The following is a 27280-nucleotide window of genomic DNA, read 5'->3' as shown; positions in this document are numbered from 1 at the left end:
CTGACTGTCCACCAGGCAGTGAGGCCTTGCTTCCTGAAAAGGCTGCTCCTGTTGGCTCTCAGGGTGAGACACTGAGAATGCACCTGCTATAGCTATGGCAGAGGAAGGAAAGGTTCTTTGTAACTAGAGCAACCCAGCAATGGCTTCTGCAGATGGAGAAACTTCACCAAACTCACTCATTTGGGCAAACATAATGCTCCCGCCACAGTCCCGTGCAGCCTTCTTTGTCTGAGGGAGAAGTAGGGAATTAAGAAATGTGTGAAGGCCATGGCCTGAGAGTTAATTCTAAGATCATAGAACACGTCCATCTGTTCCTCATATTCCCGCAGGGATCCAGGGTGGGTAGTAAGAGGATCACAGCAGCAAGAGCCTGCAGAGGAGCAGCCGGGAATTCCACGCTCTGGACACTAGCCACAGCAAAGTCTTCACACTGGAGACCTGGATCTTCGTTTCCACTCCCCACAGAGCCATGTCTCACCAACGGCTGGCTACAAGCATCCTAAACGGTGAGCGAGCCACGCAAGTACACGGACATTGGAATTAGCAGGCGGGAAATTGAACTGCAAGTTGTGCGTTACAGAGACTAACACAAGCGAACAGCATGCAAGAACCAGTGGATGGCAGGTGGTTCTTGGTGCCTGCTGCACTCTTGCAGTATGCTCAACAAGTTTACCTTCCCCTCTCCTCAGACAGGACCTCACTATGTAGTCCTGGCTGAAGCTCATTAGTGATGCACCTACGCATGCAGGCAAAACACTCAAAGTAAATGAATCTCAAACAAACAAACAAACAAACAAACAAACAAAAAACAGGAGCCAGGGAGATGACTCAGTGGGTAAGAATGCTTGCTAACACAAATATGAGGGCCTGAGTTTGGATCCTAGCACCCATGTAAAAATCTAGGTGAGGTCATTTGTGCTTGTAACTCCAGAAGTGTCGGTTACAATCCCAGTTGCTGGAGCTCCTGGTCACCAACCTAGCAACCTAGCTCCAGAATCAGAGAAAGACCTTGTCTCAAGGAAACAGGCAGAAATAGAACTGGACACCTGACTTCCCCCAGCCTCCAAATGTGTGCACGGGACACCCCCAGAGCAGTTGGGTAACGTGCGCAGAGCTAAGAACACATACAAAACACACAGGCAAGACGCTAAGATAAAAATAAATTTTAAAAAAATTAGAGCGGAGTGACATATTGGTTGTTGGTTCACCGTCCTAAAGCGCAGTATCTGCAAAGACAGCAAATGAGATAGACCCTTCCCCTGAGCAGAGTTCTTCAGAGCCGACCGGACGCTCCAGAGCAAGCCACGTTCTTTCCTCCTTTGCAAATCAGTTTTCTATTGACTCAATAGCGACTTCTCAGTCGAGATCTCCATTTCAAAACTGGAGATCTGGGGAGAGGACCCTTGATTTCTAGAAGGGCAAGACGACCAACTGACTTCCAGCGCCGGAGCGGTTGCGACCCCGGGCCGAGACTACGAGTCCCAGGCTGCCCCGCGACTGCACGGCCCGCCGGGAGGCGCCTCCCGAGATTCCGCGCGTCGCGGAGACGCGCGGGTCCGCGGCTTGAGACGCTGCCGTCGCCACCATGCCGATGAAGGGCCGCTTCCCTATCCGCCGCACGCTGCAGTACCTGGGCCGCGGGGATGTGGTATTCAAGGAGTCGGTGAAGGTCATGACCGTGAACTACAACACGCAGGGGGAGCTGGGCGAAGGCGCCAGGTCAGTGTGGGTCACACCCCGCGGGGTTCCGTGAGAAGTTGACGCGGTGGAGGCCGTCCCGACAGATCCCGGGAGAAACCCGAGCGCCACACCGTGACCCAAGGGATGGGTTGCGGCTCCAGGGCTGGCAGCTCGTAGAACACGAGCCGCTGGGTGGCGCGAGGAAACTTCGGCGTCGGGAGGGGAGTGGTGACTTTGCGCACCTGTGCACACCATGGCTCCCTGCAGGTTAGGACTGCTAATTGAAAGGTTTCATTGACCCGCCAGCATCCTTGAGCAATGCCTTGGACCCTTCAGTACTCACTGAACGTTTATCGAGCACCCCAAACGCCAAGTTCAGTACTGGGAGTTCCAACAGTGCGGGAGAAACCAACCCTTGACTGTAGACAGGAACGGGTTTGTGGGGCGAATCAGAATGAGAGAAACGAGTAATTCCTGTCTGAGAGTGGTCCGGCCTTGACTTCAAGGGAGCCGGAAGCTGCCTCCTAGTCATTTTCTCTGGTCAAGTGACCTCCAAGAGCTAGGATCTGCTGGCCTGGGATCTGTTGGGGTGAGGGCCTGGAAGGCTGGGTGCCGGTGGACCAGAGGGCTCTGCTTTCTTGTCAGGGATTCATACTCTTAAGACGAAGCTCTCAGGATGCAGACAGAGCGTGATCATTTGAGTGACAGGCCTGGGTGGTAGAAGTCCAGAGTAAGAGAGCTGAGGCCTCTCCCTTAACTAGTTGTGTGACCTTGTGGTAGTTCGCTCAACTTTTGACCTCATTTTTCTTAGTTGTAAAACCACAAAGTCAGTGTCTCGGGGGTGGGGGTGGGTGGTGGGAGATAACAAAGGACCTGGTAGAGTGCAGTAGGTGCTGACCTTTGGTCATTGGTTCTCAATAAGGACTATTCTAAGATTCTTGGTGCCAGTTTGGGTCTAGTATTTGGCTATGCTCTGGTTTGTTTGCACAGGGTTCTGTGACGTTGGGACATCACTCTGCTTTGGGACAGGAAGGAGCAGAGGCCTGCTGAGAGCTTTTAGGTAGTGTGCTTTGGGAGTCTTCAGGGCTATATTTCCTCTCCAGAAGCAGGACTTGGAGCTTTTCAAGTTTTGTGTTGATGTAATTACTTACTCAAAGAGCTCCGTGTGTGTGTGTGTGTGTGTGTGTGTGTGTGTGTGTGTGTGTGTGTGTGTGTGTATGTGGTGTGCACATACATACACCAGCATTCAATCAAAGGTCGTGTTTCTAAGGAGCTGGCAAACTTGTTTTCTTTCTTTTTGAAATAGGATCTCTTCCCTGGGCCTTATGGATTCAGCTAGGCTGATCAACAAGCCTGGAAGAGTTTCTTGTCTCCATCCCTCCCTCCTAGTGCTGAGATTACAAGTGCCACCATACCTGGCTTTTCTTTTTTAGATTTATTCTTATCTCTCTCTCTGTGCTATGTGCCTCTCTGTTTATTCACACCGTGTGTGTGTGTGTGTGTGTGTGTGTGTGTGTGTGTGTGTGTGTGGTTTTTGTGCAGGTGTCTGGCCTGCAGAGGCCAGAGGGTGTTGGATCTCCTAGAACTGGAGTTATAGGCAGTTGTGAGGTGCCTGATGTGGATGGATATTGGGAACTGAACTCAGGTCCTCTGGAAGAACAGTAAGCACTCTTAACTGCTGGGCCATTTCTCCAGTCCCAATTAAAATCTTTAAATTTTAGTTGAGACAGAGTCTCACTGTGTGTCCTTAGCTGGCTTGGAACTCCTACATAGACCAGGCTAGCTTCCAGCTCAGGAGGGATCTTCTTGCCTCTCTCTCTGCTTCCTGACTACTGAGTTTAAAGGTATGCCACCACACCTCACTGGCTTTTAAAAAACTGTGTGTGTTTACCTCCATGTATGTATGTGTATCACATGCATTTCTGGTGCCCACAAAAGTCAAGAGGGAGTCAGATTCCTCGAACTGGAGTTACAGGCAGTTGTGAGCTGCCATGTGAACCAGGTCCTCTGAAAGAGCAACAGGTGATCTTAACCACTGAGCCATCGCTGTAGCCCCTAGCTTTGTTTGTTTGTTTTTAAGTGGGTCCTGGGGTTCAAACCCTGGTCTTCCTGCTTGTGCAGCAAGCACTTTACTGATTAAGCCATCTCCCTAGCACACCGTTTCATTTTTCAGGTTAGACATTGCTTGCAGACTTTGCCCTGTTGGAAGAGGAGTGTGGTTCTCATGGCCATTGCCACTGCCCACATCCACATCTGCATCCTTTTCAGGCTGTCCTCCCTAGAAGGTTACTTCTGAAGTTCAGAGAGAACATGAATTCTCTGACAATTTAAACACTAAGAATATTGATGTTACTGTGACTTTGAGTGAAAGAGAATACTATGATTAAGTTTCTGGGTTTAACAAGTACTTTTGCTTTACTGACAGTTATTTAATTTTTGTCCCTTTATTTAACTGCAGATTCTGTCCCGGTTGCAGTAGTGTCTTAAGTGGTTTCAGGTGGGCTTTCTGTTGAGTCAGTTTTGTCCCTGACATCATTTTTAGATGCTTCAATCTGGATTGGTGGTGTAGGGACATGATGACCAAGACGTTCTTAGTCATAATCACTGAGGCAAAGAATTGTTCCATGCCCTGGGTCAGGTGACTAGAAGTAGAAAACCAGGCTCAATAGCCAGACAGTGTGTCTGAGGCCAAGCTTCTAGTCCATGGATCCAGAGCCCTGTCTGTGGGTGTGGGACGGACAGCAGAAGTCAGGGATGCCTTTGAGTGAGGGCATTTGAGGAACCTTAATTAAGTGTGGACAGAAATGAAGAAAAGACACCTTGAGGGAAAGCATAGACCCTAGCATAGGCTGGACAGGTGAGGGAAGGAATGTCTGTTGGAGCCTGAAGATCAAGGGGTCTGTCCACAGGGGCCTTCAGGCTGGTCATGCCAGGGCTGAGCCAGGAAAAAAAGGTAGCTGCCTTTACCTGTCACTGGTACTTCCTGTCAGCCTTTGGAATCCAGAAGCCGACAGCAAGTAGCCCTTATAGTAGGAAGCTGAGGGTGGTGAGGGCCCAGTGTGCAGAGCCAGTAGTGGCCTAGATTTTACTCTGTGCTGTGGACAGCAGATATAATGCTTTATCGTTTTGTGGTTCTGGGATGGAATCCTGAGCCTTGTGCGTGCTGGGAAGGTGCTCTGCCGTGAAGCCATCTGCAGTCCTGCTGTAGTTTCTTTAGCCCCCTCTCTCCTGGTGCACCATGCTGATCTGAATTCTGTAGCCTCAACATCAGCATCTTTGCCTTCTGGTCTGTTTTGTTCATTCAAATGCAGAGGTATCTACAAGGGGAATGACGTTAGAATCAGGATGCTTTAAAGCTTCTAGTCATAAACTGACTGCCAGACAGGTTAAGGCAGTTTACACACACCCTCTCCTATAGCCCAGAGTTATGTCAGTTTTACTGATGATGTGTACAATGCTATTTTATTTAATGTTTAACAGATTTTTTTAATGGCTTGGAAAATGTTAATGCTTTTTGTTTGAGCCCTGTGTAGCCCAGGCTGGCCTTGGACTCAATCCTCCTGCCTCAGGCACTGGAGTACTGCTGGGATTATAGGTGTGTCACCACACCCATTCAGTAGATGTTCAATTTGTTTTTGGCATTTTTTGCCATGTAAATATTTTTAGTGTATGCAGTTATCTCATTTCAGCCTTCTACCATTCAAAGTTTTCTTTCATTATAAACACTCCTGTAATACTCATTTCATTCCTTATACACAGTGCTCTCTCTAAGGAGCCTCCTCGGTGATGTGATCACTGGACACATGGAGATGCAGGCAGCTCTGTGTGCCCAGGACTCTGGGCTTGGTGCTGGGGAATTCTGTGAATGCTCTGCAGGGAGCATTGGTTTGTTTTCCTTAGTGACTAATCATGAGTCCTAATGCTTACAGAACTGCAAGTGTTGGGGACACACCAATCCTGTCTGTTTTTCCTCACTTTTCTGGAGGCAGGTCCCTCTTACAATCTGTGACAAGTCCTGGACTTTCTCCATGGAAAAGGTATACACAGAATTTCAGGGAAAACTCTCACATAGATTTACATAGGTTCATGTGTGGTGGTTTGAATGAGATTGCCCTCCGTAGGCTCATATATTTGAATGCTTAGTCAGCAAGGAGTGGCACTGTTTGAGAAGGATTAGGATTAGGTGTGGACTGGTTGAAGTAGGAATGACCTTGCGGAGGAAGTGTGTTGCTGAGGGTGGGCTTTGAGGTTTCAAAAGCCCATGCCAGGCTCAATGCCTCTTGCCTGCAACTTGCAGATCAGATGTAAGCTCTCAGCTCCTTCTTCAGCACTATGCCTGTCTGCATGCCACTGTGCTCCCTCATATGATGATAATGGACTAAACCCTCTGCACTGTAAACAAGCCACCAATTAAATGCTTTCTTTTATATAAGTTTCCTTAGTTATGGTGTCTCTTCAGATCAATAGAACAGTAACTAAGACAGAAGTTGGTACCAAGGACTAGGGTTTTGCCATGACAGGCCTGACTATGGTGTTCGTTGGAAGAATATGGAAGACTTTGGGACTTTGGACTAGAAATGCATTTGAACACTATGAAGTGATGCTCACTGAGCCATCCTAGCAGGAACATAAAAGAAAGTGGTGATGAGGGCACTATGAACTGTGGGGGCCCAGCTCAAGAGGATTCAGAGGAGAAAACAGCAGTTGGCCTAGAGAGCATTGTGATACCTTGACAAAGAATGTGGCTGCTTTTTGCCCTTGTCCAAAAAATCTTCCAGAGGCTAACTTGAGATTTGGATTGGCAGAGGAGATTTCAAGACATAGTATTGACTGTACCAAGTGGTTATGCAGATCTACAATGAAAAGGAACAAGTAGAGCAAAGAAAAATATAAAATGCACACTTTGAGGAGAAGAGCACCAGGATATATAATGATGGAGCCACATCCTGTGCTCAAGGAAATAAAAAGTTTAAAGAAAAGCCTGATGCTAAATGGAATTAAGGGAGTGGTGACCTCACGGCAAGACATCACTCTGCAAATCCTGCAACAATTCCTGTGCAAAGAATAAAGCTGATGGATTTCTCTGTGTAGAAACCACCAACCAAGCTGGGTGGTGGTGGAGCACACCTTTAATCTCAGCACTCTAGAGGCAGAGGCAGACGGATTTCTGAGTTCAAGGCCAGTCTGGTACAGAGTGAATTCTAAGACAGCCAGGATTACACAGAGAAACCCTGTCTCAAAAAAACCAAAGGGGTTAAAAAAAGAAACCCATCAACCAGTCAAGGCTTATGCAAATGCAAGTCTTAGAGGGGGCCAGGCTTCAGCCCAAATGCAAGAAGAACTTGACAGCTTTGGCCATGTAGTTCTGGATTTAGTCAAGAAGGAATCAGGAAGGAGTTATGGAAGGTTAAGGAAAATTGTTGAAGCCAGGCATTTGGCAGGGCAGTTCCTACATGGAGTTCCTGAGAGCCCATTGTATGAAGCTATGAATGTGAAGCCTGGGTTGCATTGTAGACCCCCAAGATGTTGGAGATGCCAGAGTTGTGGGATACCTCCCAAAGAAAGCTGCTTACAGGGAGTAGAACCAGCCTAAGAGAAAGAAGTGTCAACAAAGCTGAAAGGAGTGGAGATCTGGAGTGCTCTGACACCAGACAGGGAGATGCACATGGGTTCATTTCTAGAAGGCTATTACATGGGTTCATTTCTTGCTTTTTGCAGGAAATTTGTGTTTTTCAACATCCCTCAGATCCAGTATAAGAACCCTTGGGTGCAGATCATGCTGTTTAAGAACATGACGCCATCGCCCTTCCTGCGGTTCTATCTAGGTGAGTGAGGCATGGAAGATCACCTGCCCTTTTCCAGTCCTCTGTGAAGATAGCAGTTGAGCTATCTAAATAGCACTATGGCCCTTGGCTTCCCTTTCCAGGTACCCAATAGCTGCTGAGATCTGGATCCAGCTCCCTCACCTGTCTCTCTCCAGCTTATCTATCTCCTGTTCTCTGCCTATCATGTGGGTCAATCTACCCCCAGTCCTTTGTTGCTCTGTGCTGGTGTGTCTTCATTCTTTGTCCATCAGCTTAAAGAATGAAAGCAGATATCCTTGGCTGGGGATGTATGTCCATAGCTCCAGTGGTAGAGTGCACTACATTGCAGAACATCAAAACCAGATATTCTCCAAGCCTGGAGTTGGCCCTCAGGCACCTTAGTACCCCTCAGTGCTGACCACAGTCCCCTTTCTCGTCCCACCAGGTGTCTTGTGGGGGCCTGCTTGCTTGTCCTGATGCTGGGCACCAGCAGCCCATTCCTGGTTCATGGATAATGAGTAGAAAGTACCACAGGAACAAGGACCATTATGCATCTGTGTGTGCTGTACATATGGAGTGTTGCTGAGGGGCAGCTTGGAGCCAGGTGATGGGTAGTCAGAGTCCATGGGCAAAAAACTTTGCCCTGTGTGTGAAGGTGTTGTGTGTATGGGGGAGACAGCATACACAGGAAACCAGCAAGATGGTTGACTAGTCCTGTGGTGAAGGAAGGCAATCAGCCACAGGATTTTGTGTTCTTAGGGCCTCAGTGTGCTTTCTGGACAAGTATTGCAGCTTGAAGTCACACACAGTCCTGGATAAGTGATGAAGCCACTGCATGACAGGATGGGTCTGTAATGAGAGCCAGAATATGTCCCTTTCTACAGGGGCAGTAGGTTAGGACTTTGTTTCAGATAGATAGGATTATGTAGCCCAGCAAACTTGTGACAGTCCTCCTGGCTGAGCCTTTCAAATGCTGGGGTTAGATATGTCCACTATAAGCCTTCCTGCTTTGCCTCTGAATCTCATGTGGACAAGAATCTCTTGGGAAATTTCCTTTTCCATTTCTGGATGGTAGTGTCAGTGGGAGAAAGAACCCATCCCTGGCTAGGAGCTGTACTGGGATGTGGAGTTGCCCTCAAAACTCTGCCCATGATATAGCAAGGCCATCTGCTTGTTCTGGTAGTCCCTTTGCCAGCCATGTGCCCTGTGGGAAAGGCTGACTATACCACAGGGCTCTTTCTCTGTCCCTAGGAACCCTAGCCCAATGCAAGGAGGGCTGGGAGGAGCCTGGTACATTTTCTTTTGCAAATGTTGCCTTTGATAATCATCTTAGGGTAGAACCCAGGGTCTTTTAAGTGCTAAGCATGTGCTCTACCATGCAGCCATATCCCATCTATTTTATCCTTTCAGAGACAGGGTCTTGTTATATTGCCGAGCTGACGTCAAACTCCTGGGCTCCTGCTTCGGCTTCCTTAGTGCTAGGACTTCCAGCCTGGAGGACCCTAGCTTCTGTTGATTTGTTGCGGTGGCATATTTTCCATGATGTCAGTCTCAACTCATCCAGTCAGCTATTGATGAGCTCTGCATGAGGTTTAAAGCACTGAGACCTTGAAAAAGATTTGATAGCAGGGAAAGTGGCATGTGGGTGGGCATGTCTCTGTCTTGGTTACAGTACCTTGAGCTATAGAACACTTGGGAAGCAGACACCCCCTTATCTACCTTGAGCTGTACCCCCAGCTTTCCCATTTTCTTTCATTTCAGAATTGTAGTTTTTCATTTTCATATGAATTGTAGACTCATTTTGTTAAGCTTCCATAAAAACTGCATTGTAGAGATAGGCAGATGTCTGATTTAGAGGCTAGCCTGGTTTTCATAGTTTTAGGACAGCCAGGGCTACACAGAGAAACCCTGTTTGTTTCCTGTTTGGAAACAAACAAAAACTGCACTGTGTAGGGAGAGGGGACTACAGTGATCTATAGAGGAATTTGTCTGTTCATGTTTTTTGAAAATGGAAAGCAGGAGGGTGTCATCATTTATGCAGACGTTATTGGACTGGAATGATGGCTCAGCAAGTAAGAGCACTGACAATTAAGAGCAATTAAGGTGCTCTTCCAGAGGACCTGAGTCAGATGACTCACAGTTGCCTATAACTCCAGCTCTTGAGGGTCTGACACTCTCTTCTGGACTCCTCTCGTACCTGTACTTTCATGTATGGATGCACATACATACGTACATAATTTAAATTAAAAAATTGAATTCTACTGCAAAAAGCAAAATAGAGATCAAGCTGGTCTTGATTTGCTAATCATCCTACCTGATGAGGCTACAGGTTTGTCACACCTGGCAGTGCCAGCCTGTTGAGACTGAGAAGTATGCCTGAGTCAGCTCTTCTCCCCTTGTGCCTCTTGTTTACAGATTCTGGGGAGCAAGTGCTGGTAGACGTGGAGACCAAGAGTAATAAAGAGATCATGGAGCACATAAAGAAAATTTTGGGCAAGAAAGAGTGAGTTACTGGGTTGACCTGACAGGAGCAAACCTTAGCCCCAATAATGTGAGGGTGAGGGGGACGTACAGGGAGGGTGTGGAGAGGGAAGGTTCATCTAGTCCCAGTTACTACAACACCTTGGGTGGCAGGATCAGTTCAGGCCTGGTCTTTCTGCTTAGCAGATGTAAGCTGAAGTCCCTGAATCTTTTGTTCACTCCCTTGCTGTGATAGTGGACAAAGGTGGTCCCTGACCTGACATGCATGCAGCTAAAAGGAAGCTAAGATCCTGTTCCCAAATTTCTTTTTTGCTCCTTGAATGAGGAAGGACAGGAAGAAAGTGAAACCAAGAAAGTCTCTGAAGACCCAGGCTCCTTTGCCCTGCCCCTGTGGGATGCTTCCCAGTGCCTTTCCTCTCACATGGAAGAGGCTGCCTGTTGTCTGGTCATGCTTTGCTACTGTGTGTTCCTTGGCAGGGAGACCCTCAGGGAGGAGGAACTGGAGAAGCAGCGTCAATCTCATCCAGCCAACTTTGGCCCCCGGAAGTACTGCTTGCGGGAGTGCATGTGTGAAGTGGAAGGTCAGGTGCCCTGCCCTGGCCTGGTGCCCTTACCCAAGGAGATGACAGGGAAGTACAAAGCTGCTCTGAAAGCCAGCACTTAGGTCTGATGGAACTCTCTGAAATGGAAAAGCCTGTTTGCACACCCATTTAAAGGACATGGGGAGAAGGCCAGAGTTGTCAGCTGCTGAACAGATGTCAATAAAAGATTTAGTCTTCCTGTACATGGTAAGCCTGGTCTTGCTGTCAACAAAAACCATCTGTAGCAAAAAGCTTTGGGCTGAGGGTACAAGGCAGTTTGTCAATAACAGTTCTATGAGTGTCCCCTGGTTCTTGCATTTAGTCTCTTCCTCCAGTCCCCACTCTGGAAGTTCTTGAGGGCTACTTTTTCTGGTTGCCTGGAGCTGACAGAGTGGGTGTTCTTCCATGTAGGTTCTTTTGGACTTAACAGTACAAGGCCCAGTAATCCTTGCTTCCTAGGGAGTCCACATCTGTGGGTGGAGGGATCTTTCTGGCCTTGAGAGTGAAGATGCCACCTTGCCACGTAGGTGGTAATTCGTGGAGCCCAGCTGATTTGATTCTCAACCCTTGCTTACTAGATTGAAAAAGAGTATGTGTGTGACTTCTTACTAAGTGCCTTCCTAGTTATTTTCCCCGGCTGTCATTGCCATTTTAGCTATGCTAGCTCCATCCTTCAGTGAGCAACAGAGCCTTTCCAGGGTCATCTTAATGTTTACCACAGACCCCTTGGCATTTTGACATATAGGTATGAATTTATGGGGCATAGCAAAGCAGTGGTTGTTTAAAAATGGCCAAGGCCCTTCAGACACAACAGAGCAGGGCCATTGCCCTTCTCTACTCAGACCCAGGTCACTTCCACTCTCCAGGTCCTCACCTCAGCTCAGCTTCTGAGGTTGGCATGCTTAGATTTACAGAATCGTGCCTTTCCGCCCTCTGCTCTGGTTTGTGGTTTTGCAGCAGACCTATGTGTTCAGGTGGTTTGAAGGGCTGCAGTGAACAGGTGCTTGTGGATCTAATGTATAAGGGACAGGAGTGCTTGATTGTAGTCCTGACCTTGGCACCTGCCAAAGTTGTGACAAGGCTACAGGAACATATGGGCAGCTGCTAACTTCTACAAAACCACAGTTACTGATGGCCTGGACTTCTGTGATGAAACCAATGGCACTGGGGAAAAAAATCATCTCTTTAAATCTGTTTTTTCCCTATATAGGAATGACAGGTTTTTACACACATGAAACTTAACTGACCACACAAGGACTTGAGTTGACATGATGGTCCTCTGAAGTGATAGTTTTCATACTGAGATGTCACTGGCAGGTGTGAGCTCTGGCAGGATCTGATTCGGGCCTCTGAACCCTCAATTGTAAAGGCCAGAAGACCTAAGAGCAGTTCATTCTACTGAATCTGAGGACACAGTTTTTACTCCACAGCAAATACCTAGTATATGGGTCTGACGCCTGACTGCACACCTATATGTAAGGCCCACCATGGTCTGGAAATGGCTATGTAGGGTCCTTACCTCCATGCTGGATGGCCATGGAGAGTTTAGTCCAAGTTTTTCCACCAAAGTTCATTCCAACTGATGGAGGTCACCTTGGCCAAGGTTAAGGTGTTGATGGAAGGCAGAGAATGGGCTCAGGCCACACATTACTGTTTTGAGGAAAAAATCATGAACAGTACACATGCTAGTCTTTAATTTACTTTAATAGTATAAACCTCATGTAGGTAGTATTAAGCCACAACAACAAAGCCACATTGAACAGCATTTAGTAAAAGGCGCTCATAACCATGCACAGCAACTCTCTACACAGACACAACGATGCAGATTCTCCTTCAGGACTGAAGACATTGATTAGATAGAAAATTCAATTTAAAAAGAACATGCGGGTTTTAAATGCCATCACATAGCTCATTTACACAGGGAGAAAAGCTGTACAAAATGGCAGCTCTCCGCAGGTTTTAAACCTGGAATCAAAAGGTAATGGCATCCATGGTGTTTTCTATAGTGTGAAGGGCAAAAGTTATACAACCGGTCCCAAGAAAATTCCACACTGGACTTTTCTTTAAAAGGGGGAGGAGGGGAGGCAAATAACGCGCTGTATCTTAACAGAGAAATCCAAACTACAGGTACAAACTAGTTGGTACTATGAAAAATGTGCAGCTTTTCAGTTATAAAACTAGTTGAACACTGATTTACAAGTTAATTGGGAAAACAGACTAGAAAAATATTCCAGCACTTGAGTTGTGTGTGCATTGGCATCCGTGAATGAGCAGGCTGTTGGGATGACAACTGATGATGGTACTTTCCCAAAGAAAGGCCGTTTTTAATGTGCAGTCTATACCAAATGTTACCCAAACACTAAAACTTATCAGTGATATAATGTTGAGAATTTTCCCTACATTCCATGTATAAATACCAAAATTATTGAAAATTAACTGAAAGTGCATATTGCTGAGCATTAGAAATGTCTGATGTTCTCCTTCCTAAGCCACTTTTAAACTCTCTTAGGTTGCTGCCAAGACAATAGCCCCCAAAGAAAATGGAAGGATTCATTTAGAGACCGCCAAGCTTCCCTGTGTTTTACTTGGAAAGCCACTTTGAATAGTGTGATTGTCACAACAGGCAATGACACAGGCAAGATTGAACAACCACAAGGGGTGAGGCCAGGGATACAAGTGGGAAGCTGAAGCCAAATGACCCATGTCTCACCAAAGGCACTGAGGACTACAGTCTTAACAATTACTTCTTCAAACACAAAGAGCAACAACAACCCGTGGGTCAGGCAAGATCTTTGCACTTGGCTTCCTCCAAGCCAGGCGCTTGCACACTATGGCCACTAGCAGCTCTGCCAGGCTGGGCCCTGGCTCCCAAGTCCCATCTCAGCCTAAAATCCCAATCATAGGAGACAAATTTCATCAGAATAGACGTGGTAGATGAGGAGAATATGCCAGCCTTAGCTTTCTTACTATTAACTAAAACTTTTATAGAATGTAGTTAAGTCAGGATAACCCCTGACTTGCTTCTTAGTTAAAAGGTCAATTTACTATTTGTGGTTTATATGCTACAACTTAGCCATTGTTTTTAAAGAATGTTTGGTAGGCTGGTTATCTTTACCACCAGACAGTACCCAAGTCTTGCTGACAGAGCACAGGGTAAAGAAGGGAGACTGCTGCAGCCCCTTGGATACCAAGTGCCTCTCTCGGCTACCAAGTTCCTTTCAGTTAGGCTAAACTGATTTGTGAAAAGCAGGTTTATAGTTACCACTTAGTTTTGGATATTAGGCTAACATCTCTTCCACTAGCTTCTGGGCCCTTCTAAACGTAGAGAACTGCCCTCCTGTCAGGACCTTTCTGGCTTGAGGCTTCCTTGTGCAGGAGTGAGTGATACCTGGCCCTTTCCAGCAGCTCCTTGTCCCAGGAAAATGAAGTTGGTAAGAAATTCACCAGTACATCCCTGTCAAGGGAACCTTGCAATATCCACATCCATTCACATTAGCAACGCTAGCATCAACTCTTGACAACATAGAAGTTTGGATACGTGGCTACATGTCTGTATACATAATGTACATCTATATACACACATTATATACACTGTACAAAGATAATATGAACACATGTACATTCATTCAGTCATCTAGGCCTGTAACTCTGGACATGCACAGTGCGGCTGAAGGGACAGGATGTGCACAGGAAGTGCATACTGATGGGAGGCACTCAATGAGGAAGTCCAGAACCTTGAACAAAACACCTAGGCCAACCCCATCTCATTTTGGAGTTGGCTTTAGAAATTGACATCAGAGTTAAGACTTTTGCAAAGAGCCACATAATCTAGAGACTAGAAATTAGGCAAATAAAGAGGTGGGGCACCTGTTCTGCCAGTATGGGATGTTCCCAGGATCCACCCCCTGGAGAAAAGCAGCAGTCAGATGGTGCTTTTCGGCAGTACCAACAGCCCCACTGCACACCCAGCCACTGGAAAGCAGCAACAGGCTTCTAGACCCCACCTGACACTAGGTCCCAGAAGATAGATCCCTCTATCAGGGATGCTGATGAGGGTAAGTGCATGAGCAGGACTACCCTTCAAGAAACAAGTGTGTGTAGTATAGATGCTGCTGCTCTACTTGGGGTCACACTGGCCACCCTGGTTGATGTAGTGACTACCTCAGAATACTGTCCACATCTAATACTGACACTGACAAACTACAGAGTCATCCCAAGGGCATAAGTGACTCCATTTGAACTTCAATACAGAAACCCAGACAGCACAACCCCCACTGCTGCCTCAGGAAGAGACTAGCTGATAAATGAGCCCCTTCAACACACACTGCAAACTGGAAGGATGGTGACACACTGTATTGAACACTTTGAGGAGTAACTTGGGTGACTTGCTTAGGGAATTTGGTTTTTGTCTACATCTACTGGCCTGTTTTATACCACAATTCAACCTGAAACTATCTTAATATTACTTGAGAGTAGCCACGTCAGTGTGTGTCTATCTACCTACCTGAGAGAGGAGTATCTAGACGGGCCTGTCCTGTTTCATCAGACTTGGAGTTATCAACAGACTTGATCAGGTGGATAACCTTGAAAACTGGAGCCCAGATACTGACTGTGGTTTGGGCTCTCTCTTAAGAAATGACTGGGCTGACCTTCCTAGATCTAACTGACAAGATGGAATGGAGAAGCACTCAAAGTTTGAAATGATTTCAGTTGATGAGAACATTGTGTAGATACAAGTGTTAAGGGTAAGGCCACAAAGATCTGGACAACCAGTGAAGGAGTCTCGCCCAAAGTGGCCCTGTAAATTGGCCATTACCAATGACAGGATTTACAAAGGACCAGGCAGGTTTGAATTACCAACTTTTTTCCAAGCAAAATCTTTTCTTGCCCCCTCCAGTGCCATCTAGGTTGGCACTTCTTATCCAATGATGGTCTAAATAGCCTGATGGGAGATGCCCAGGCCCTATCTGAGTGGCCTAGAAATGACTGGCATGTTCACACTATAAAATCCTAAGAGAAGCAAAGCCAGCAACTCTAAGATGTACAGATGTACCGTAGGAACCCTCTAAAGAGATGCAATAGACGGTACTCATGTCCAGTCATTTTGTCTGAATTTTGAATATACACATAAAAAGAAAACTTTGGGCTGGCAAAATTAAGTCCTTTCCATCATTTTATACTGGCCATCCTTACTATTTCCAACACTGGCTTCAAAATCTAGCTGAGAATTTAGAAGCTAGAGATACTATCTGCACTTAAGTCCCACTAACTGAATAAAGTGTCATTAACTCCTCAGAAGAAAACAGCCTGTCTAGCCTTGAGCCCCATAGCTGTACCTGTCCACTAACAGGCACGAACTACCTTATAGGAGGTAATTTTTTTAATTTCTGCTAATCAAAAAGTAGATACCTAGCACCCGTCCCAACATTCCACTTTTTTTCCAGCTGCTGCAGACTTATAACCACGGGAATGCAGAGCTTTTGGTCAGGTCTAACTTCCTTGGAACTGAATTCTGCACTCTTGTTGGAAACTATGGTCATTATAACTATTTTTGCTTTTTCTTTTTGATTTGGGTACTGGGGATGGAACCCAGAACCTAGTGCATGCTAGGCAAGTGCTCTACCACTAAGTCACCACCCCACCCCACCCCACCCAGACCCCTTTAAAACTCAAAAGGAGTTTACTCATTAAGTTGCTCAGGTTGGCCCTGAATCTACAATCCTCTCACCTCAGCCTCCCAAGTGCTAAGGTTACAGGCCTGCACTATGTGCCCTGTCTGAGGATTGCTCTTGGATCCTCTTTTGAAAGAGAGGGTGGTTTGCTTCTATTATTTCAAACGTCCTGGAGAGCTTTGCTGGACTAGTACACACCTGGGAGAACTGAATAGTATGGGGCCCCAGTACACCGAAAACCACTAATACTTTTAAGATCAGAAAGAATTTATCTTGATGCCTTTTGTGCAGCTATCTAAGGCTCACTCACTCACCAGGCAGCAAGGATATATAGCTACCATTCAGCTGCAGGTTCTGAATGATCACAGATCCTGGCTCCTCTCCAGGCACGCCAGCAATGGAAAGCCTCACTGCCCCCAGACAGCATGAACAACTACAGGTCATACTCATGAAGTGTTGTCAAAGGGTACAGATCATCCACCTTGTACTTTCTGGTCAAAGGTAGAGGGAACTGGGCACACTTTTCAGTCACTGGAGGATTACTCTCATCACATGAACTCTGACAAGCTGCAATCTAATTCTGAAAATTAGTGAAGCCCAGGTTCCGGAAGAGTCTGCAGACACACATCTCTGGCTGGCACAGCAGCTCTCAGTGGGTCACAATGCCAGTTGTGTCACCTATATACAATGCCAGTAATCCACATTTCCCTCATGGGAATTTAGCTTAGCACCACCGTACAAAGATAGAAGTGATGCTCTCTTCTAAATATGAACGATTGTCTCCTGTACCCTAGTGAGTTTTCACAGAAATCATTAGCATTTTGACAAAAGGGACACACAGCTTTCCATTTGCCCTGTCCATGGGCAAGATGTTAACAATGCAGAGCTGATAAGAAGTGCTTAGAAAGTGCTAACATTACCTTGGTAATTAGTAGCTATTAATTCCAAGGACTCTTTTTTTTTTTTCTTTTTAAATGTATTTACATACTGTTCTTAGGTTCTTTTAATACTAGTCTCTGATATTATAAAACTTCAGCATTGTTTTTTGCCCTTTGAGAAATTCTAAATACAAATTGAATTAAAAGATTGTTCCAAAATCTGCTTCACCAAAAGGCATTAAAACATTTCCTAGGGCAGGGAAGCGTTCTACTGTCTTTAGTTGTTATTGTCTGGGATGAACAGGAGGAAGTGGTTAACACACCGGAGACACCTGCACACACCAAGACACTGCTATTTCCCTTCCCTTGCACCTACACAGTCCTAGGAGGCATCCCACTGTTGGCAGCTGCCAGCTGTGCACTATAGACTGGCTCCGGTGATCTGGCCATTATATTCTGCTGTCTCCATCTTGAGGATGTAGGGAATTATGCTGTCTATTGAAACATTGCCAATGAGACCAGTAAAAAAAAGTTCCTCTGTTATGTTGGAGCTCATGAGCCTGAGTGCTGGCAGGCGGACAAGGATCCTGGCCAATCTGGAAGAGAAGAGTAGGCATTAGAGAAATGGGGTGTCTGGCTGCCTGTGTTCCAGCCCAGGACAGCTCTTGGAGGTCCTTTTGGAACCACACAGAACTAAACCAAACAGACCTACATTGACCTGCCTCTTTTGTTGTTGAGATTAAAAACAAACAAACAAACAAACAAAAACCAAGTCTAACATGAAGAAGAAAAAGTACAAAAATGTATGTACAGGATTGGTGAGATGTCTCAGTGGATAAAGGCACTGGCTGCAGTGCCTGACAACCTGCGTTTCCTGAATTTCCATATGGTGGAAGGAAAACCAACTCCTACAAGTTGTCCCCGGCCCTCCACAGTGCACACATGCATGCCCACACACAACAAGTATGAAGTTCTTGTGCTGTTTAAAGCTATTCTTCCCACCTGTACACAAGTTGGAGATTCATCAATAGACAATAGGTTAACATATGGGATATTCCTATAATGAACTGCCACAAACTCATTAAAGGTGGTGATGTCTATCCGCAACCACAGCACTCAGGAAGCTAAGGCAAGAGAAGTCAAAGTTGGAGGAAGGCCAGCTTGTGCTATACAGTGAGACCTAACAATCTACAGTTACTGGTAAGCAAAGAGATCCATATTGCTCAGTGCATATTTAGAAGGAGCACAGCTGTATGTTGCATGCACATGTGTGTATAAAGGAAGCATTTGGAAGGATGCTTACCACATGCTTATGGTTGACTCCTCATGGCATGTTAGCCATGGGAAGGTAGGCAAAGCATGTCAGTAGCCAAGTGAAAAAAGGTTAAAACCCTTCTGGAATTTATGATCCCAATTACATATAAATTAAACACATTTTGAAAGTAGATATGTACATATTAATAGTAGGTATCCTTGGTTGATGAAATAATTCTTTCCCTCTTGCTTTCTAGAATGTTCCAAGTTTACTACAGTGCCTAAGTTGTTTATTAAAATTTTTTTAGATTTATGTGCATGAATGTTTTACTTTGTGCATAACATTGCATACATATATGCAAACATGTGCATATATGTTTGTGTATCACATGAATGCCAGGTGCCTGCAAAGTCAGAAGAGGATGTTTGATCCTTGGATACTGAGTTACAGACACATATAAGCCACCATGTGGGTTCTGGGAAGAACAGTAAGTGCTCTGTTGAGCCATCTTTCCAGCCCAGTGGTTCTCAACCTATGGGTCAAGACTCCTTTGGGGTGGGGGTTGAACAACCCTTCAACCGGGGTTGCCTAAGACCATCAAAAAACAAAGATAATTACAATTCATAACAGCAAAGATACAGTTATGAAATAGCAACAAATTTCGTTTTATTTTGTTTTTCAAGACAGGGTTTCTTTGTGTAGCTTTGGCTGTTCTGGAACTAGCTCTGTAGACCAGGCTGGCCTTAAACTCCCAGAGATCCGCTTGCCTCTCTGCCTCTATGGCTGGGGGTCACCACAACATGAGGAACTGTACTAAAAGGTCACAGCATTAGGAAGGTTGAAAACCACTGCACTAGCCCCTTGTTTTTAAAAAGGGGGTAGAGAGCTGGCAAGATGGCTCAGTGGGTAAAGGTGCAAGTTGCCAACCTTGATTTTGACCTGAATTTGATTTCCAGACCTGTAAGTTGTCCTTTTACTTCTAACACATGCCCCACAGAATGTGTGCATCAACATAGATACACAAAAAGGAAGTAGGTCCCATGCATGCCTTTAATCTCAGTACTTGGGAGGCAGAGGCAGGTGGATCTCTGTGAGTGTGAGGCCAGCCTGGTCTACATAGTGAGTTCCAGGTCAGCCAAGGCTGCACAGTGAGACCCTGTCATAAATTTTTTTCTTAAGATATATACTTTCTATAAGCATATTGCTGAGGTACTACCTACCCATTCATTCAGCCACCTTCAGTCTCTATGCTTCAATCCTGAGGGCAAAGGTATAAAGACACCACACAAGATCTAAGGAGCTATAAACAGATCAAGTGGTCCCAGGAAGTCAGCAAGTGAAATCAGGCTGGACTTCCTGGAGCTGGGCATCAGAAGCTGAATGCGGCAGCAAGCCAGGGTACTTCAGGAGAAACAATATGAAAAAAGGCCAAAAAATGGGAAAGCCTGAAAAGTGAGTTACAGGGACTGTGAGATGGCTCAGTAGGTAAGAGTATGCCAAAGAGCCTGACCATGTGTTCAAGCCCAGGATGAAGGGAGAAAACTTCAAAGGGTTGTCCTCTGACCTCCAATGAGGCACCTAGTTACATGTGCCCACACATTTATGTATTACAAACACACACACTCCTAGAAAGTATGCAAAAAGAATTACAACAGAATATGCTATATATACACTAAAGTCCTCCCCTGAGGAAAAGCCTAAGTGGGTTTCTGATTTCTGTAGGAAAGCTTTCCTCATTTTTGGCCCCGAATCCCATGGTCTCTTCATCTCTGTCCTCTTTCCCTGGTCTCTGACTGGGCCAGGAATGGCACACCTGCTTTCTAATGTTGCAGAATTTTAGTTTTAGAGTGAGGAGCTCTTCCTGAAGTCTCACAAGAACTATGGGAGCACTGTTGCCTCCTAAAAGAACAACCTCTTTGCACACAGGACCAGACTGGAATTGTGAGTATGGGTGCATACACAGACAATCTTATTCTCTATGTACTCTAGTCTTCAGTGGTCCCAGTAGAAGTTGGTTTGGGGAACTTGCATGTGGGCTAAGGAGATGTCTACAAAACTGTTTTGACTTTACACAGAAAAATCCACCAGAGCCACTGATACAACAGCACTTCCTTTGAGAAGCAAAGGGCAAGAAGAGGAAGTCCTGGTGGCTCAGGGAGCCCACAGTGGAATTCTGCACGGAGGATACAAGTCTGGGAAAAGCAGGCTGAATATCTTTCTGGATTGTTGCTTTGGTTTACTTTGGGAGGAAAGGGAGAGTTAGTAATTCTCACCCATATAAAAGGACTTTTCCCCCATCAGTTTTATCTAAGGGCAAATTGCCTTATGTAACTCACCCCTCTTTATAGGGGCCAGGTTTCATTTTTGTCAAGAACTCTAGTGCTGCCTCTCCCCATGGGTGCTGAGTAACTCTGTGAAGTGTGAGAACTGAGCCTCAAGGAGTTAGTTCCAGAAAAGCACTTCCTTTCTGGTTATCACCCGTAGTCTCAAACTTCCTGCCTAGCGTTCCCTTATAATTGCACATTCTTACCTCTATACCTGGAGATGTCAGTGATCAAATGGAGGCTCTGCCAGGTTGCTAGAATCTGACCCAGCCACACACCCCACCCCACCCCTGCCTTCCCCCTTCTGTGTTGGGCAGGGCCCTGTGCTTCACCTGTATGTGTCTTCTGAGTAGGTTTTCTGCACATAGTCCTGTAGCTCCATCTGTGCCTTCTCCTGAAATTTCTCAATCTGGTTTGTGCCTGTCAAACCTGGATGATCTAAAAACAGAAAAAAGTTACCCCAAGTTTCTCTTTGTATTTAGGAAGTGTCATAGACATCTTAATCTCTTTTTATTCTTAACTTGACAAACTTATCAAATATAAGCAGTTGAGCTCTGAAGGCTGGCTCAGTGAATTGGAAGTTGTCAGAACACTGGCTTTGCCTCTGTATTTTTCCAAGGCTAAGATACCCAGAAGGGGGTGTGACTCCTAGGTGGAACCTATCAGTCCTTGCTGTTGAGGTCAAGGATCAGCCCAAATGACCTCCAGAGGCTTTGAGAAAAGCTATAGAGATGAAGAATGTGAGGCCAGTCCAGCATCTTCTCCTTTCCACCAGGAATAATTCTGCCTCTTCGGCTGCTAGAGTCAGGCCTTTTAGTAGCTATTGCTATCCACAGAGACAGTAAAGCTGAGTTTCAATCTGCCTGGATTATATATGCTCAGAGAACCTGGAAACTGACAGAGCCCAAATAAAAAGGGCCACTGGATGGACTGTGGTCTTATTTGGCCAATGGCTTGGTTAGGGTACAGATTGAATCTATTCAGAACATGAATCCCCAGGCACATTTCTTCAGGGCTATATAGAGAGAAGGATGTAATAAATGTATTGATGTTAGCTAGATAGCAAAGCACTCTTTATGAACACACTGGGTTATGTAAAATGTGGAAGGGTTCTCCTACACAACTGATGACAACATGGCTGTGTGCAGAAACATCAGTAGACACAGGGCAAAGTGTCACAAGTCCCCTCCGCATATCTTACCGGGGCTAAAGAGAACTATAGCTTTAAGGTATGCGTACTCATAGCCGTCTATATCCAGTTTCGCCATGCTGTTACAGAACTCCTGCAGCTTCCAGATGTGCTCCATGACTTGCTTTATCCGGTCACCAGAAAGCTTATCTAGAAACACACATGAAATAAAAACTTATTTTAAAAAAGGTACTTAAGTTAGCTGCCTTGTCCACACTGCCTCAGTAACGCAGCTACTGAGGGAGTAATTCCTTTATGACAACTCATACCTCAGTTCGTAGGGGCTAGCCTCTGCAGGGCCATAATGAATTTTCTACTGCCACAGCTGCCATTCCACTTGTCTATCAAATATTAGACTGCCACTGCAGCTCTGACTAGAGAGTTGTCCATTCACCAAGAACAGCTAGGTCAACTCTGACACAGACTGGACTTTGTTATCAAGGCACAAATTGGATCGATACACTCTACTCCCATATCTCTAGGACCTACCTTCCTGGATGCTGTTCTGCAGATGGTTAACAATGGCTGCCAGGATGGTGGAGAGACTCATGACCTGGGCGCACTGGGCCAGGCCAAGAGTGAAGAGCTCATTCCAGCAGGCCCGTACCAGGCTGGTATTGCAGTCCTGTCTGGGAACATAAGGATAAGGCTGAGTGTGGTACATGTGGCTGACTCTAAGTATGTGAGCTGTACAGGCTCAAAGACTCAGCACCATCCACCAGGTAGCAAGGGTATGACAATGGTCTATTATGTATTCAGGGTCATTCCCAGGAAAATGACCAAGTCCTTGAGTAAGTCTATGAAGGTTTTAACTAAAGTCCCTTAGATGATAAATTATTCTCTTAAGACTTTTTCAGGGTTAGCAAAGTGGCCCATCAGATAAAGATGCTTGCCATTAAGCCTAGTGACCTGAGTTCTATCCCCAAAATCCACATGGTTGAGAGAACCAATTCCCCCAAATTTTGCTCTGATCTCCACATACAAGCTGTAGCATACATAGTTAAAAAAGAAAAGCTTTTTTTATGTCTATGTACATGACTGTATGGTTATATGTGCATGTGTACATTTGCATTCAGGCCAGAGGTTCAAAAGATACTCAGGGTAGAATGCTTGTCTAGTACATATACAAGCCCTGAGTAAAACTGGGTGGTACATTTGTCATCCCAGCACTCAGGAAGTGGCAGTAAGATCAGAAGTACAAGGTTATCCTCAGCTACACAGAGAATTTGAGGCTAACCTATGTTACATGAGATAAGTCTTACTATGTAGACCAAGCTAGCTGTGGTCTACATAGCTAAATCCTCCTGCCTCTGCCTCCTGAGTGCTGAGACTAAAGGCATGAACCACTATACCTGGCTAAAAACTTTAAAAAGGAATAGTCATATGAAGGTTTCCTTAAAATTTATTAAGCCAGGCATAGAAGTAGTAGTGATACTACACTTAAAATGCTATCACTGGGGAGGCTGCGACAGATGGAAATCCATAGGGCTCTTTGGCTAGACAGCTAAGCCTACATGGGGAGTTCCAGGCTAGTGAGAGACCCTGTCTCAAAAAAAAAAAAGTATACAGTACCTGAGAAAAAATACCCAAGGTTGTCTCCTCTCCCACATAGGCATGCGCGCATGCACACACATACACACAACCCCTCTAAAGTTCATTTTTGTGGGGTTGGGATGCATAAAGCAAACATTCTACCACTAAGCCATATTCCCAGCTTCCCCACTGAAGTTGGTTTCCCATAACATTCTAAATCCTAACAGTCCTAGCTTGTCTCTGAGTATCTGGGTGTGTGTGACTCAGGTCCTCCAGCAAAGATGAGAAGCTGGACAGGTCAAATGACAAGCACTGACTACAGATTCTGAAGAGCAGAAACTCCCTAACAAGGTTGGCAGGCAGAAGAGCTAGTGCCGGAACTGAAGCAGCTCTTTGTTTAGTCAGTGCTCAGGAGAGGGACCGCAGGTGGCACACTGCAAAACCTTTTATTTCCCAAGCTGCCAGAAAGCTGGAGAAACTGGCCTGTCTAGACAGAGATGTATCCTCTATGTGCTTCAGCCCAGCTCTCAAGTGCAGCCTTTATTCTGTTAGATCACTATTCTGACCACTAACTTAGGAATAAATAGTATGTGATTTGTAATAAAAATCCCTTTAAAATCTGCTAGTCTGGGCAATGGAACTCTGGAGGAGGTTTCCAACTGCTCCAATGGAAACAAAAACAAACAAAACCCACTCAGGGAAGTGGGAGCATCACTGTTTAGCCACACATCAGGACATCTTCACATAACAGTACTGACAATCCTGAGATGTCAACTATCTCCCAGATGGCATCAAGGGTACGCCAATGTCACAGAGTTCACATGATTTTGCAAATGTTTAATAGTAACTACTTGTCCAGTTGCCCTGAGAATGACAAACCAAACTGTCCATCTCTCCTTTAATAATGAAGTATGGTGAACTACTGTCACCACTACATGGGGGCTGGGGGGGAGGGGAGCATATGCCACCGTACCCAACCCAGTAGCACACTGCTATCTGAAGATCCCCTTGCATGTTTAGCTCTGGGTTAAGAGCTTTATCAGCTTTCACTTCTGGAAAGGATTCTATGGAGAGGAAAACTGAAGGCTCAGAGAAATGAAGTGACTTTCCTACAGCCTTACAGCTGTCAAATATAATTCTTATGATTCTCAATCCAGATCTGCTTACCCATGGCTATTGCTGTGAACCAGTGAACAACCTAATGTTTCCCACATATAAACTGTGCTGGTTACCCTGCAGCATGCATCCATTCACTACATTTCCAGTTTCATGTGGCTATTTATGTTCCAGCAAGACTATAAGCCACAATGATAGACTGGTCCAACTGGACATTAGTTACTTAGCACAGTAGCAGAGCTGGCATTGGAATGGACAGGGAAACAGGATCACCAAACACATGAATAAGCAAGCAAGAGGGGGCTTCCTGAAAAGAAGACACAGGCCAGTAGTCCTCACAGGCTGGCCAACACTGAGGCAAGGGGATGTGTAAACACAAACCAGTACTCTGATACACTAATACTATCAAAGGCCAGACACAGTTCCTAGCAACAAGTCCCTCGCACATACAAGAAGTACTGTTTCCTCCAGTCTACTGACTACATTAATAAAATTTTGATCTCTGAATAAGGTAAATTGGAACAATCACACTGGAAAGGCCCTCAGAGACCTTGTTGGCCATTCCTGGATGGGAGAATGCCACTACTCAAGGACACCCAGGAATAAAGGCCACTTACCCAAGTGCCTGGAAGGCTGGGATTGACCTTGCCCAGTGCATGGAGAGGAAAAGCAGGCGGGATGCAGACTCGCAGATGTAATGCACATTGAGGTACTCTGGCATAGGGCTGGGCATCGTAAGCTGGAAAATAGGAGGCACTGTGACACGAGCTAAAGGAAGGGCAGGTGCCCTTGTCAACATATCCCTTTCTTGTGTCAACAAAGGTTAACAGCCAGAGTGGCTGTCTCAGATCTCAAAGAACTTCCAAAGACCTGTCATTAGTGGAGTATGTATCCATGTAGCCAAGGCTCCCACCAGCTCCCATGGTTTCTTTCTCAATGACTTGAGTCCAGCAGTCTGGATTAGGGTTCAGAGGCTGTAAGACACTTTGCAGCTCACTCATACAAAGGTATCTTCAACAACTCTCACAGCTATATTGTTACTTGTCTTTAATTCACTGACAAGTGTTTTTAAAGGTAACTTCAAGATAATGAAAGGGTACTGGGCGAAAGCCCATATGAGAAGATAACATCTCATTGGAAGAACAGCCTGCCAGGGCTCCAGATGCTCTGATGTCCACAAGGGCTCTCTAGTGTCTTGGGAAGCAACCTGAGAAGCAAGCCGTGGGCAACTATAGTCAAGTGACTGACTAGATCTCTCTAGTACAGAGCACTGAGACAAGAGACTCATTTCGGAGACTATAGACTAGAAAGCCTTCTGATGCCCTGTCAGGAGGGCAGACACAGAAAGAGCATGGGGAAGACTGAGGACCTACTAGTATTCGTCAAAGATGGTGGCTAAGGCTCTAGTGGGCAGTATACTTAAGATCTGAGTCAGGCTGCCTACTTGCTAATGAGTTTATCTGATGACTTCTCTATATAGAGAGCCAACAAGTTGCCCACCTGAACCTATGTTGGAGCCAGGCTGTCACAGGAAGGAAGAGGCAAAGCAGCCATTCCCTGATCCTCAATGCCAAGCACTACAGCAGTCATATCTTGGCAGTGATGTGCCACACTTATTGGAGGGTCGCTTCAGAACCAAAGGCACTATGGAACAGTTATGTAAAGAAGCAACAGGAATATGCTTTGGAATTCAAGATTCTGCCACAATTAGAAAATGAGCTCATGCCAGGTGGTAGTGGCACACACCTTTAATCCCAGCACTCAGGAAGCAGAGGCAGGTGGACCTCTGTGAGTTCAAGGCCAGCCTGGGCTACAAAATGAGTTCCAGGTCAGCCAGAGCTGTTACACAGAGAAACCTTGCCTTGAAAAAACCAAAAACAAACAAACAAATAAATAAATAAATAAATAAAAATAAAGAAAATGAGCTTTCTGCAAGGTCTTACTTTTGAAATTGTAGACTAGCATTGGTACAGTACCTGGCTCCAGCACACTGGGGAGGCAGGTGGCACCTGTTAACTTATGTGTACTCACCTTAAATGTGACGTGTGTATCTGAAAGGAGGGGGCCTTCAACTTCAATGATGGGTGTTGACTGGTCTCTGCTGATGACATGGATGCTCCCTCCTCCACTAGCATCCATGCTATCTGCCAGGCTGGGAGGTGAAGCACTATCTGTGGTATTAAGTGCTTTAGCTAAGGTGTCGAATGCCCTGTGACCAAAAAAAACGAAGCAGACATCAATGGCAAGTCAGTAATAGAGCTCCAGCTGATTCTACTTAAAGAAGCAATGAATGGAGACAGACAATCCAGTTCCACTCAGAAGGCAGTGGAGCTCTTCTTACTATGTATTTAGGCACTGAGCTATGTACTTTCTATCTTCACATATAATTTTTCATAACTACTTCCTAAGATGTAAATTACCTACACTTTATAGATTTGAGTGCTGAGGTTCACAGATGTTACCTTTTCCAATAACAGCATTCACAGGGTATCCAGAATTCTTTATAATTTAGATCTCATGTTCTTTCCCCTATGCCTGAGATCTGAATATTGCCATCAGATTGAAAATTAACAGGAAAACCAAGCAGAGAACTTGTGTGGCTCCCAGAATGCACCTATCTGGCCCGACACCAAGGCTAGAATGGAAGAGCAAAACAAAAGGGCCAATCTACAGGGAAGAAACACCCTGAGCAGCCAGCCAATGCCATCTGGAGCCAGCTAGTGCTATCTATCAGTTAGCACAGACCATTCAGAAAACAGGTGCAAGC

The 27280-nt window shown here is 45.6% G+C and overlaps 2 protein-coding genes across 22 annotated transcripts in view; one reads left to right on the top strand and one right to left on the bottom strand.

Moving 5' to 3' along the window:
• Window positions 1-1528: 1528 nt before the first annotated feature.
• On the top strand, window positions 1529-10749 carry Mrps25 (mitochondrial ribosomal protein S25). 2 transcript variants are annotated; one of them, XM_006972553.4, is made up of 4 exons: window positions 1529-1719; window positions 7399-7505; window positions 9900-9987; window positions 10443-10749. In XM_006972553.4, the coding sequence occupies exons 1-4, from the start codon at window positions 1586-1588 to the stop codon at window positions 10627-10629; spliced, it is 516 nt and encodes a 171-aa protein (XP_006972615.1). In that variant the 5' UTR covers window positions 1529-1585; the 3' UTR covers window positions 10630-10749. The 2 variants fall into 2 exon arrangements, with proteins under 2 accessions (XP_006972615.1, XP_042129609.1); XM_042273675.1 differs by lacking the exon at window positions 1529-1719 and adding an exon at window positions 5575-5717.
• A 1483-nt stretch (window positions 10750-12232) lies between these two features.
• Window positions 12233-27280, bottom strand: part of Nr2c2 (nuclear receptor subfamily 2 group C member 2) — a 79381-nt gene continuing 64333 nt past the window's right edge. For 17 of the 20 annotated variants that reach the window (XM_076567374.1, XM_076567386.1, XM_076567383.1 and 14 more), the window contains 6 exons: window positions 26545-26722; window positions 25131-25252; window positions 22354-22493; window positions 21877-22014; window positions 21008-21113; window positions 12233-17692 (listed from right to left, as the gene is read on the bottom strand). In XM_076567374.1, the coding sequence (XP_076423489.1) occupies window positions 17518-17692; window positions 21008-21113; window positions 21877-22014; window positions 22354-22493; window positions 25131-25252; window positions 26545-26722 (859 nt within the window). In that variant the 3' untranslated portion in view covers window positions 12233-17517. The remainder of the gene's footprint in view (window positions 17693-21007; window positions 21114-21876; window positions 22015-22353; window positions 22494-25130; window positions 25253-26544; window positions 26723-27280) is intronic. The other 3 variants (XM_076567388.1, XM_076567389.1, XR_013050027.1) reach the window with 2 other exon arrangements.

The sequence above is a fragment of the Peromyscus maniculatus genome, chromosome 3, assembly GCF_049852395.1.
Source record: "Peromyscus maniculatus bairdii isolate BWxNUB_F1_BW_parent chromosome 3, HU_Pman_BW_mat_3.1, whole genome shotgun sequence".
NCBI lineage: Eukaryota > Metazoa > Chordata > Mammalia > Rodentia > Cricetidae > Peromyscus > Peromyscus maniculatus.
Note: the sequence above shows the minus strand (reverse complement) of the source record. Positions and strands in the feature narration are given on the sequence as shown.